This window comes from Medicago truncatula, chromosome 2 (genome assembly GCF_003473485.1).
Source record: "Medicago truncatula cultivar Jemalong A17 chromosome 2, MtrunA17r5.0-ANR, whole genome shotgun sequence".
Taxonomy (NCBI): domain Eukaryota; kingdom Viridiplantae; phylum Streptophyta; class Magnoliopsida; order Fabales; family Fabaceae; genus Medicago; species Medicago truncatula.
Genome location: NC_053043.1, coordinates 2,384,842 through 2,398,208, shown reverse-complemented (window position 1 = coordinate 2,398,208; position 13,367 = coordinate 2,384,842). Strand labels below are relative to the sequence as shown.

General features: G+C 30.0%; 1 protein-coding gene and 1 non-coding gene across 2 annotated transcripts; both read right to left on the bottom strand.

Annotated features, from left to right (window-relative positions):
• Nucleotides 1-79: 79 nt before the first annotated feature.
• On the bottom strand, nucleotides 80-153 carry TRNAV-AAC (transfer RNA valine (anticodon AAC)). Its single transcript has one exon. It is a non-coding gene; the product is annotated as a tRNA-Val (tRNA).
• Nucleotides 154-10,505: 10,352 nt separating this feature from the next.
• LOC11418844 (transcription factor bHLH25) lies at nucleotides 10,506-13,235 on the bottom strand. The gene is made up of 5 exons (XM_003593296.4): nucleotides 13,028-13,235; nucleotides 12,731-12,779; nucleotides 11,914-12,480; nucleotides 11,123-11,494; nucleotides 10,506-10,982 (listed from the first exon to the last, which is right to left on the bottom strand). The coding sequence occupies exons 2-5, from the start codon at nucleotides 12,776-12,778 to the stop codon at nucleotides 10,908-10,910; spliced, it is 1,062 nt and encodes a 353-aa protein (XP_003593344.3). The 5' UTR covers nucleotide 12,779; nucleotides 13,028-13,235; the 3' UTR covers nucleotides 10,506-10,907.
• Between the last annotated feature and the right edge of the window lie 132 nt (nucleotides 13,236-13,367).

Here is a 13,367-nt window from a genome sequence, read left to right as displayed (position 1 = left end):
CCACGAAATTTATGTGCAATACGACGACGTTTTGTTATTGTCAGATATATACAGAAAATTTCAAGAACGAAAAAGATGATGGCTTCGCCCGGGTTCGAACCGGAGACCTTCAGTGTGTTAGACTGACGTGATAACCAACTACACCACGAAACCATTTGTTGTTAATTTTGGAAAGTAAAACAATTTATATATAATGATTGAACGTGTAAAGAAATGAAATAATTATAAAAACAAAGTGTAGTGCATGATTTGAAGATTGTTTTCTCACAAAATCTCCTACAACCAAATATGTTTTTGTTCTAGTAGCAATGCTATCAAACCAGAAAATAATTTGTAATAACTAATAAGCTAGTCTTTGGTTCTTTCTTTTCAACATGAGCTATTTAAAATAATAGCAGGTTCCAAATTGCGGTGTATACGGATAGAATACAAGTTATTTTCCTGCATTTTGATTTTGTGCGATTGATGTACTCCGTTTCATAATTTTACCATTCAATTTTTCATATTCATAATATGGTTTAGTTGAGTGTATCCGGTTAGAAGCTTTGGAAAGCTTACAAGTTATTTTCCTGCATAATTTTGCAGGTTTCTTTTTAAGCGGATAGTTGTATTAGTAGTTATGGTTGTTATTTTATCGGTGGTTTTGACTACATGGGAAGGAGATGAGTTTAGTTTTGATGAATTTGGAGCGACAACTGTGTTTTTGTTTTCGAGTGCTGATGCATTTAGCGTTTTCTGTTTCAGTTCAGCTGTACGTCTCCTTGCATTTCCCAACCGTCTTCTTCCTCAGATAATTTCGGCAACACCGTAGTGTTCTATGGCTATCCCTGCAACCTTTGATGTCTAAATTTTGTATAAATTGACTTTCTTTTTTTCTTTCTAATGGCGGCAGATGACATATTAAGTTCTTTATGTGATTGTCCAGGGCATTCTTACTATGAAGTAGGAAATAGAGGGTGTGCTTTCGTTGCTCAGGAAAATGATGTGATACAAATTATGCCTAATTCAATGGAATGTATTTTCTGTCCTATAAGTTACTGAATGCGTTTAAGGTAAATTGACAACTGTTATGGTAAACCTAATTTGGGTATGTTATTGTAGACACAGTAACCCTTGATCACATTTAAATCATTTGTTGTATTGCAGGTTAATTGATAACTTAGTGCTGGTTTGTTCATGCCATTCCATCTGCAAGATTGTCCGCATAGCATATGTATTTACCATTTGTTTCATGTTCAAGACTTGGCAGGCTTTCATGACTGTTTTGGATTGCCTTAAGCTGTTTTAATGTATACGTACTCCCTTATTTGATGTTTTGCAATTTAATTTTCATGAAAGTATTGCTGCAACATTATATGTGTAATTCTTGGTGAATTAATTGGTGAACTTTTATTGAGTTATCTAATGACAGTATTCTTGACTGCTAATTCTCCTTGCTTTCATATCGACACTAATTCTGGCCTGATGATCGTTTTATACATATATTCCAAATCTATAGAATTAGATTTTTAATCCAAGTTGTTGTGCAGTATTGTCGTAGTGACATTTTTACTGTTATTAACGGGCGTTTTAGGTTAGGTTTTTTCTAAATTACCTTTGAAAACTCATGGGCAATTTATCCAAACCAATCAAAATTTTCCATGTGTACTCCATGAATAATAATATTTATTATTTTATTTTGCAAAAATTTAGCATGTATTTTATTATTTGCATATTCACCCCATCTTAAATTAATGATTTTTTACAATTTAAACCATCACAATAATTAAATTTCTCCTCTAATCCAATCACTCTCCTTTTTTTTTTTTTATCAAATTTGGAATTTAATGCCAAAGATCATGCATTCATTCAAATTTAGTTGAACGACTTGGCAAAAATCATTAAAAATTAAAATTATCACTCGTGGGAATCAAACTTGAATGCACCCACTTATTTGAAATGTTTTCCCAAACCACTTGACCAATACATTTTTTATGAATTAAATTGGAATGCAAAAATATGTTATTATTGAGCAAGTTTTTTTTTTTTTTTTTTGCAGTGACTTATAATTTAGCTTTAGTAAAAATAATAATAATCATTTTATATGTGTATATTTATGAAATAGTAAATATTTCTTAAAAAATAATAATAAATTCATTCAATTGATTTTTTATATTGTAAATATCTTTCTTTTATATAAATTCATACTTTTATATAGATTCGATGAACTACAATTGTAACATCTCGTTACCCAAAAGTAATTAAATAACAAATATACATCAGAGTTAAGCACCAAACGGGCATGCTACATCACAAATTCAAAATTCCTTAAATAGAAAATAAAACTATTTAACTCAACATCGTCCATAACTTTAAAAATCATGCAGCGGAAAGTTTGCATTTCAAATAACCACAACAACGGTTAAAATTCCCCATATAATATCTTGGCATAAAGCCTAACAACAATAAATCAACCAACAAAGGGCCACATCATCAAGTTCCAAAAATTGATACATAGGAAGGAAAAACAACAATAATATAAATAATAATTCTCATCCCACGTATCAGAGCCCTAGACACGACATTGAGCCACCACCAACTACTCAGGATCACCTGCAAGTTACCCATAGGAAGGGCAACATTTTCAAGCAGAAGGGGTGAGATTCACAACAATAAATATAGATATTAAATCTTCAATTGAATCTAACACCCTATAACATCAAATACATCATCTTGCAAATATACATAATTAATTCACAAGCAACAACAACATCATCATAACCCACTTAACAAGTATGTATACAATGTACATATTCACCAACAACATCATCTAATCAAGTAACAACCACAATCAACAACTAAGACTCATGCAAATGACATGACAACACTGCTAAGACAACACCTTAGACTTCTCAATGGATGCAAATATGCATGTGGTACCAAACAGGACCGAAGCCCTCACCGCTTTTTGAATGGTTAAAGCATTCATCAGGACCGAAGCTCTCACCGCTGTTGAGCAACTAGTACTCCAGGACCGAAGCCCTCACCGCTGTTTTATGCATATGCAATGGACCTACTTGTGTATATCTACATACAACTGACCATGCAATGCAACTCCATATGACTCCACTTAAACAACATGTATGATTCGAAATTAGCATACATTTCAATCATCATCAATAATCATTAATTCAGCAATCCAATCCATCAAAATAATGCATAATTACATGAAACTATGATCAACATTTCAACATTAAATCACTACCATTCATGCACGAAATTCAACACTCAGGAACTGCTCAGCTCGCCTCGCGAGCACATCTGCTCGCCATGGCGAGTTCACAAAACTACTTGCTCGCCATGGCGAGTTCAAGGCGAACTCGAGGCGAGTGAAAATTAGGTGCTCTCGGGAAAAATGCCATTTTCTCACTCAAATCCCAATTCTAAGTTCCCTATTCATCTTTTTAACCTAAAACTTTCACCATTCATCATTAAAATCATCCAGGTACCTTAAACCATTCCCAAAACATCTTATAACAACTTTTTAAAAATCAAGTTTTGATATGGGCTACTCGCCATGGCGAGTTGGTCTGCTCGCGAGGCGAGCTATGAAGTTGCTCACTCGCCATGGCGAGCACAGCTACTCGCGAGGCGAGCGATGAACTTCTGTACGGGCAGAAAACTGGTTTTACCCAAAAATCCCATTTTTCTTCCAATCACTCCCCAAATCAGTTTACAGATACATAATTAAGTGTTCTATGCAACCAGAAACCAATTATAACATCAAAATCATGCTTACAAGTTCAAAATCCGCATTTTATCATAAAACCCCAAATTCCCAATTCTCACCAAAACTCTGTTAAACACAAAATCAGAATTCAATAACTACATTCTTGAAGTAAACCTCACCCTTACCTTAGAAATTGCAGAAAATTGCACAGCACAAAAGATTCCTTGAGTTCTACTTGCTCTTCTCTCCTTTCTCCCAAACTGTCAGTTCTTACGTACAACTGCTTCTAATCTTTCTTTTCCTAACTTCCCATTACTTAACTCCCTATATTTTCACTTAACACCCCATTAATTTTAATAAGTATTAAATAACTCCCCAAACTCCAAAATAATTAATATTTCATACTTATTCTAATTATTATTAAATAACCCATATAATAAAACAACACACCACATAATTCACCAAAAATCATATATAAATATATATAGGCTCCACATAAATCAAAAATAGTTAAATAAAACAACTAGGGCGTTACAACAACAATGTTTCAATTGTGATCAACCAAATTATGATTTATTTTAGATAATATCTTTCATTTGGATCAGATAAATTGTTTAAAGGTATTAATTTTTTTTTGCAATGTCTTATAAGTTATAACTTAGCTTTAGTAAAAAAAAAAAAAGGCTTATTTAATTCTTTGGATTTATTTTGGTCTCACAATTAATAAAACTCACGTTTTAGTCCTTCACTTTTCCCACAGTTTGCCAAATAAATTAACTTTAACCTCAAATATCTATGGTGAACCCACTGGTCCACTATAGATCCTATTATTTTTTTTAATATAAACTGTTTGATCTTTTTTAATAAAGAAGGATTGTTAGATCATGCATGTCCACTGTATCTTACTGTGAACCAACAACATCTAGCATTATATCCCATACTTCATCTTCTTCCCTCCCCTCATTCATCACCTTCATAAAAAAAAATCCAGAGAAAATCCAGATAACCACCATCAAAACCTCTTTTTCAAAACCACCATCAACACCGTTGTCTATATATCCATCATCTCAATCCCTCTCTCTCTCTCAATCGAACCCACGCACCCCAAATTCGAATTCGAATTCGACAATAAAAAATTGAAGCTGGGATTGATTTTTTATTGAGAAGTCAAAAATGAAAGAGAAGGAGGAGAATGCAATGAAGATGATAGAAGGGGAAATGGTATCCGATGGAGAAGATAGAGCATGAGAGGTAAGGAATAGTTTAGGAAAAAAGGGTTTAAGGGGATAGAGAGTAGATCGGGATTGAGAGAAATAGATTAGGAAAAAAATCAATTTTTTTTAAGCATTGTCATTGAAACTATTGTGATTACATCTATGATTCTGGAATTCTTCTGCTTAACAGTCCTTCTTGGTTCAGCAAAAACGATGCAAATCTATAGGAAGATGAATTGAGTTAAAAATTGGAATAATAAGGAATGAATGAATATGAATCAGAAGAAGCAAAGAGATATTCTTGACGTGGGAAAAAAGATTAATGAGAATTAGAATCTTGTCCAAATATTATGTAACAACATAAGAATCTTAAAAAAATTCCTTTAAATTTATCTATTTATTTTTTAAAATGTTGGATCTTCTTGTTGTTGATTGATGATTATGGATTTTGTTTTAATGGTATAATTGGAATAATAAAAAAGCAAATATTAAATATACTCATATAGTTTGTTACACTTTTTAAATGATAAAGGAAAAAAAAACCAGACACACATATCGTGTTTGTTACATTTGTTTTAATATTTAAATTTATTCTTATTTATTTGTTACATGTGTTGTTTGTATTAAAAAATAAGGGTATTTTTGGAAAGAAAAATCCTGCCCAAAAGTGCTAAAAGATGTAGTTTTCTTTATATATAGTATAGATACTATATATAACTAGCGAAAAAACGGGTACGTGACATGTGTAAATTATGAACGGTATTTTATATGAAATTTTGATTTTGATTAAAATTATAAGTACAAATATTTGTGAAATTAAAATTGTAACAAACCCAAAAAAATCATGTTTATCTTTTACCACAACAACACAGTAGTTTAACAAATATAATACAAATTCTTATCTTTTTTTAATACCACCAAGAATGTAACATTAATATAGGAAAATTTATTTAAGGGTATAATTGAAATTATAAAAAATTCAGCCCAAAGTCTCTATTCCCTTCATATATAGTATATATAGTATTTTGTCAAAAAAAAAAATATATATATATATATATATAGTATTGTTCCTGTTGTAGTGGTATATTTCCTATTTTAATGAGATTTCATTTTTCTAATTCAAATTTAATATAATATTATTAAAGGATAAAATAGTAAATAAAATAGGCTTAATTGCACTTTTAAACCCCTATATTTCCAAAAGTTGCGGTTATGGACCCCTAACTAATTTAAATACAAAACAGCCCCCTATGTTTTGATTTTTTGCCAATTTTGGATAAATATACACATATAAAATTATGAATTTATATAAAAGAATGATATTTAAAATATAAAAAAATCAATTGAATGAATTCATTTTTTTTTTTAAGAAATATTTACTATTTCATAAATATACACATATAAAATGATTTTTTTTTTTACTAAAGCTAGGTTATAACTTATAAGACACTGCAAAAAAAATAAAAAATTAATACCTTTGAACAATTTATCTGATCAAAATGAAAGATAGTACCTAAAATAAATCATAATTCGTTTGATCACAAATGAAACAATGTTGTAGTTCATCGAATCTATATAAAAGTATAAATTTATATAAAAGAATGATATTTAAAATATAAAAAATCAATTGAATGAATTCATTTTTTTTAAGAAAGATTTACTATTTCATAAATATACACATATAAAATGATTTTTTTTACTAAAGCTAGGTTATAACTTATAAGATCTTGCAAAAAAAATATTATTACCTTTAAACAATTTATCTGATCCAAATGAAAGATAGTACCTAAAATAAATCATAATTCGGTGGATCACAAATGAAACATTGTTGTAGGTCATCGAATCTATATAAAAGTATGAATTTATAAAAAAGAATGATATTTAAAATATAAAAAATCAATTGAATGAATTCATTTTTCTTAAGAAAAATTTACTACTTCATAATTATACACACATAAAATGATTTTTTTTTACTAAAGCTAGGTTATAAAGGCACTGCAAATAAAAATAAAATAATTTGCTCACTAATAACATAATTTTGAATTCCAAATTATTTCATAAAAAATGTATTGATCAAATGGTTTCAGAGTACATTTTAAATAGGTCCCCAGGTTCGATTCCTAGGGATGATAATTTTAATTTTTAATGATTTTTGCCAAGCTAAAAAAGAGATTTGGAGAGTGATTGGATTAGAGGTGAAATTTAATTATTGTGATGGTTTAAATTGTAAAAAATCATTAATTTAAGATGGGGTGAATATGCAAATAATAAAATACTTGCTAAATTTTTGCAAAATAAAATAATAAATGTTATTATTCTATAGAATTAGATTTTTAATCCAAGTTGTTGTGCTGTATTGTCGTAGCGACATTTTTACTGTTATTAACGGGCGTTTTAGGTTATTATATTCCGTTGGGTCCTTTCACAAAGAGTTGTGTTAATGGATTAGGTAGCGTAGCCAACCAAATATTACCAAAATTAGATTTCATATATTCACCAAATTTACCGCATTACGTCAACTACATTATAGCAAAAACAAACAATTACCACATTGATCATTTAACCCACTAGTAAATTAAAAATTTCATGCATAATTTAACCCACTTTAAACTGTGGAACCATACAATATCTCATTGAAGGTCAATAACGTGTTTAGACTCTCACTAAACTTACAACTCACATGTTGTTCTTTAGTTATATACGGGAATGTCATATATATGTTGAACGTATCAAACGTGGGCATTCATGATTCCAATGACAACCTTTAAAAACTCAAATCTCTTCTTAATTACCTCAATGTTATTAAGGGTGTATTTGGATTGTGGGTTTATGAGGGAATGGGAGGGGAGAGTTCACTTTTATTTTTTAAATTACGAACAATGTAAAATGTTTTTTTAAAATAAATTAAGTGTTTTTGAAGTATTATATCATCATCAATCATGTTGTCAATTCAATTTTCTAAAATTCATTTTATAATATTTTAAAAAAGAAAAATGAGTCCTCCCCTCCCTTCCCCTCCTAAACCCTCTATCCAAACACATCCTAAGAGAAACAACAATCGCTTTTCATTTTATATGGTTATCTTGTGTGTGGGTGATTTGGCTTGAAAGGAATGCTCAGACTTTTCACCAAACAGAAGCTTCAATTAATCAATTGCTAGATAAAGTTAAACTTCAATTTTACTGGTGGCTGAAAGCAAATCGTCCTAGTTTCGTTTTCTCCTACCATTCTTGGTGTTTAAATCCTTTACCTTGCTTGACAATTATTATGTAACAGGGTAGCTCTCTTTTTTGGTTTTTCCTGTTTTTGTTCCCCGTATTTTTTTGATTGTATTTGATACTCTTTCAGCTGGGTTTTTGGCACTCCTTATGTTGAAATCTTCAGGCGTTCGATAATATATTTCATTTTAGCTTCTTAAAAAAAAAAAAAAACCTAGATCATGAAATATGTTATGTAATTAAGACCTAATGATATAAATATTGTGTGGAACTGAAACAGACTTCCTCAAAAGACTTTTTTGTATTCTTCAATTGAAATTTATCCTAAGAGAATATCCGAACATACAAATAAACACTACCATAAAAATAAGACTGGTGCTAGTCACACCCCAAAAAAAACTAGTTACACCCAAATTTATTTAAATTTTTACAATAATACCAAAATTGTCCTCTTCATGTAAATTTTTAAAAATCAATCTTTTATGATCATTCTGAACCCTTACCCCCTTTCATCCACAAATCACCATAGATGTGCAACCAATATTTGAATCAACATCTTTGTTATTGATTTGTACTATATTCATAAAGATTAATGAATTTCATTTTCAATGAGTTTCTATTTGTTTATTGTTTGTTTTGGTATGAGATATGTTCAATTTAGGTTAGTGTAAATTAAGTTTACTTATGTTCAATTTAGGTTAATGTAAATTTAGTTTGCTTATGTCAATGTAAATTAAGTTTACTTATTATGTTCAATCTAGGTTAGTGTAAATTAAGTTTACTTATGTTCAATTTAGGTTAATGTAAATTTAGTTTACTTATATCAATGTAAATTAAGTTTACTTATTATGTTCAATCTAGGTTAATGTAAATTTAGTTAACTTTACGTTCAATCTAGGTTAGTGTAAATTCAGTTTACATGTATATAAGAGGTTAGTGTAAACTCAGTTTACTCAATCTAGGTTAATGTAAATTAAGTTTACTTATGTTCAATCTAGGTTAATGTAAATTCAGTTTACTTATGTTCAATCTAGGTTAATGTAAATTCAGTTTACTTATGTTCAATTTAGGTTAATGTAAATTTAGTTTACTTATGTCAATGTAAATTTAGTTTACTTATGTTCAATCCAGGTTAATGTAAATTTAGTTTACTTACGTTAAAACTAGATATAAGATGTTAGTGTAAATTCAGTTTACTCAATCTAGGTTAATGTAAATTAAGTTTACTTATGTTCAGTATGTAAATTCAGTTTACTTATTCAATTTAGGTTAATGTAAATTTAGTTTACTTATGTTCAATGTAAATTAAGTTTACTTATGTTCAATTTAGGTTAATGTAAATTTAGTTTACTTATGTTCAACTTAGGGGTATATTAGTCATTCTGGGGTGTAACTTGTTTTTTTTGAGGTGTGACTAGCACCGGTCGTCGTGTTATCGTCATCACAATTGTTTTTCCTTATTAACAAAAAAGAGGTTAAGATCACAATCTTTTGTGGGGTCTAAGATTATCATAAAGAAATACGAATATAGGTACATTGCTAAAAGTATAAGATAATAGATACGATATCGTATTAAGACAACACTTTTATACTAATATTTAAGTTTGGCATTGGAAGTTTTTTGCAATGTCTATATCGTGTTGGTAATTTTATACCCTCTAAATGCCAACTCTCTTCATTTTATTTCTGTTAAGAAAAATTATAGCTAATAATTTATTTGCTCCCACCCAAGTTCAAGGGAGGAAAAAAAGCAAAGAGTAACTCTTTGTGTCGACTGTGTACACATTGTTTTGACAAACTCATAAAAATGTATATCATATAATTATAAATATATAATTTATTGAAAAATACATATTATTTGATTATTATTATTATTATTATTTGAATATTTTTTTTGTCCACTAAGAATTATTCCAGAACAAATGGACAACAAGCTTTTCTTTTTTTTGACAGAAAATGGACAACAATCTTAAAGAGGACTAGAGAAAAATATTCTATTAACCGAAGGGCGGTATAAAATTAATTCCTTCTTCAAAAACATATAAAATTAATTCAATTCTTGAGTTTTGTACTAATAATGTTTCTTTGCTCATGGCCCGCAAAAGTGATAGTCGTAAAATGAATCGGTGTACACACAAGTGAAATGATTAATTTTATGTTATGAGTTTTTTGATGTGTTTGAGGTTCGAACATCACCCCCTACATAATATTATTGAGCGAGACGTGTTATGTTATGAATTTAATAGTTTATGAATAATGTATCCATCAATTTATGTTAATTATCAAAAGAAGGCTAGAAATAAAATAAGGAAAATATATTATATACATTACCTTCAACCATCAAAATGGAGTTGATTCAACTACTAAATAGAAACTAATCAAAGTGCACTTAGAATCAGTAAAAGGTTACACAAACACAACAAAGACATGTTTTGTCAAAATATTCATGCAAGAAATAGAGATAAATGGATCGAATTAAACCTTTCAATTCTACCCAAAAAAAGAAAGGCAAAAGAAGCTCTACATTCTTGAAACAAAAGGGTACATGAATACAGCAGAATAAAAAATAACACAGTCAACAAGTTGACCATGCAAAAATATGACTAAAAAACCCTTCTGCAAAATGAACCTTCAGAGCAAACATTTTTCGAAAATGATTCAATGACATACTATACCCACCATGCAAACATGATTATTACTTATAAAGAGCATAAAATTTAACTGCTTTATGGTTTTATTTATAGTGAACAAAACATGAAACTTTGTTCACATGAAAGATGAATATGCTGAACGTATCTTCCTCACAAGATCCTTCACCGTCATGCAAAATCCCACATCCATCTGCAAATTGCGGGAAAAAAAATTCCATATTCAATCAATCATAATCGTGAGATCATTAAAAATATTTAGTTTTCATCCTAACTACTTTTAAAGTCACATATTCTATTGATTATTATTTGGTGACGGTGTAGTGAAATTACCTGAGCAATGATGGTTATATCAAGGGTGAAATTCCCAAAAGTCAAGGAACTGCTATTGATGACTTTTAGATGAAGTTTCTCAATTTCACTCATAATTTTCTCAATAACTCCTTGACTCTTCAAACAATGTAGTCTTATGAGGACACTTCTTTCACAAAATCTTGCTTCAATTTCAGGTAATGTCTCATCATATGTACTATTATTAGTGTCTGCACGATCTTCAGCCTCATTCATAGAAAGTTGAGATTTCTTCACTATTACAACAGATTCCACAGTTTTCTTCCTTTTCTGTTCCTCCTCAAGAACACTCACTTTCTCTTCCATTTGCTTTAAGTACCTTATAGCTTCTCCAAGAACAGAAGCTTTGTCCATCTGTATGCAGAAAACTGAAAAATGAGACCTATATGTATATCTAATGTTAAGTTTAAAAATTGACACTGCATTATTTGAACACAAATCTCATCTTTCCAACCAGGTAGCTCAGTTGGTAAGTTGAGGGGGACACTACAACAATAACCAAGCCTTATCTCACTAAGTGGGGCCGACGACATGGATTACGCTATAATGTTCTATCATATACCATAGTTGGATCCAACTCATTATTCTCTAAATCTTTTTTAATAGTTTATCTTAGGTCTTCATCTGTCTCTAGTGATCTGACTATCCTCCATCTGAGCTAGTTGGTATTTTGAGGGACGCTAAAGAAATTTTAACCAAGAGGTATAGAGTTCAAACCCTGATAATTAACTAAAAATAACCAATAATAGTACATTAACAAAATTATTTGATACCTTCTTTAGGTTTGGAACAAGAGCAGACAAAGCGATGAATCGTTGGCTGAGTTTCTCGCGACGCTTCCTTTCGGCTACTATGTGATCATGAGCTTGAGAAAGTTTATTAGGACGATTCTCAATATCTTTAGCCTCTTGAACAGCTTTAAAGACATGGTTTTGATTCCCAAACAAGTTACCTTGAGTGATCAACATGTTTGCAAGAGTACTAGTGTTATCGATTTTCGGACACACCATCTCAGACTTAGGCTTCAATAGTCCCAACTGATTTGTGTAATTCAAATCAGCAAATGAAAGAAGATTATTAGAGCAACAATTATCATATTGTGTATCTGATGTTGGAGGACTATTGTTGTAATTCCAGCTGTTATTTCTTAACTGTTTCGCCGGTCTTTCATTTCCGGTAGGCGAAGTCTCCATGCATGTTTTGTTGTTAAAGTTTGGATTATTGGACAAAATATGCTTTTGTAAAGCATCTCCAAAAGCAGAAGCAGTTAAGTTATTGGTATCAATAGAGCTTAGGTGATTATTAAAGTGATGGAGAAAGTTAGGATCCTCCATTATCCCCTGCAGAAATCATAAAACATTATTCTTAATTAGTCTTAGCTACCACGAAAATTCAGAAGCTAGGTTCATAGAAATTTCATCAACCAAATACCATGTTTAAAATCTACATGTGTTAAATGGTTCAAAAATAAAGTGAGTCAATGTAAACATATATAATAATAGATAAATGATTCACACTTTTAACTTGAAAATTCTTAATTGATTCAATTTTGTTCCAAGAATAGGTGTTTACAAAAAATATATATCTTACCATTTCAGGTAACCCTCTGATAGATGAAATCTCCATATGAGAACTCATCCTGAAAAAGAAATTAGAAGCAAAAGCTGATCAGTTTTTGATACTTTAATTTCACATGTGCATGCATTCATATATATACTTAGGGTTAAAACAAAAAACTGAACTGAACTGCTGAACTGAACCGAATCAAACCAAAAAAAAACTGAACTATTACTAACAATTCTGAAATTGAACTGAAACAATTTGGTTCAGTTCAAAACAGTTTGCTAAATTTATTGAATAATGTTATATGATGGAGAAAAAGCTTACTAATAAATAGATATGAATTGATATGCTTTGAAAGTTCCTGAGTTTTGTTTTGTTCACTAGACCTCACTGTATTATTTGTTTCAAACTTAGAAGAGTTGTATAATTATATGGTCACGGGTTTGGATGTGAAATTGGCTTTGATGCAACAATAGAAGCCTATATTTGAATCAAGGACTAATAGACATAAACCAATTTTATATTATGAAACCTATTTCAAGCTGACAAATAAATAACCTAAACAAAATTGTTTTTTTGCGGACTTTGGTGGTGTTCTTCACCAACTAGACATTGAAATTTTGATCAAAGGATTTACAAATTATCAAAGGACCATTGTGGTCCC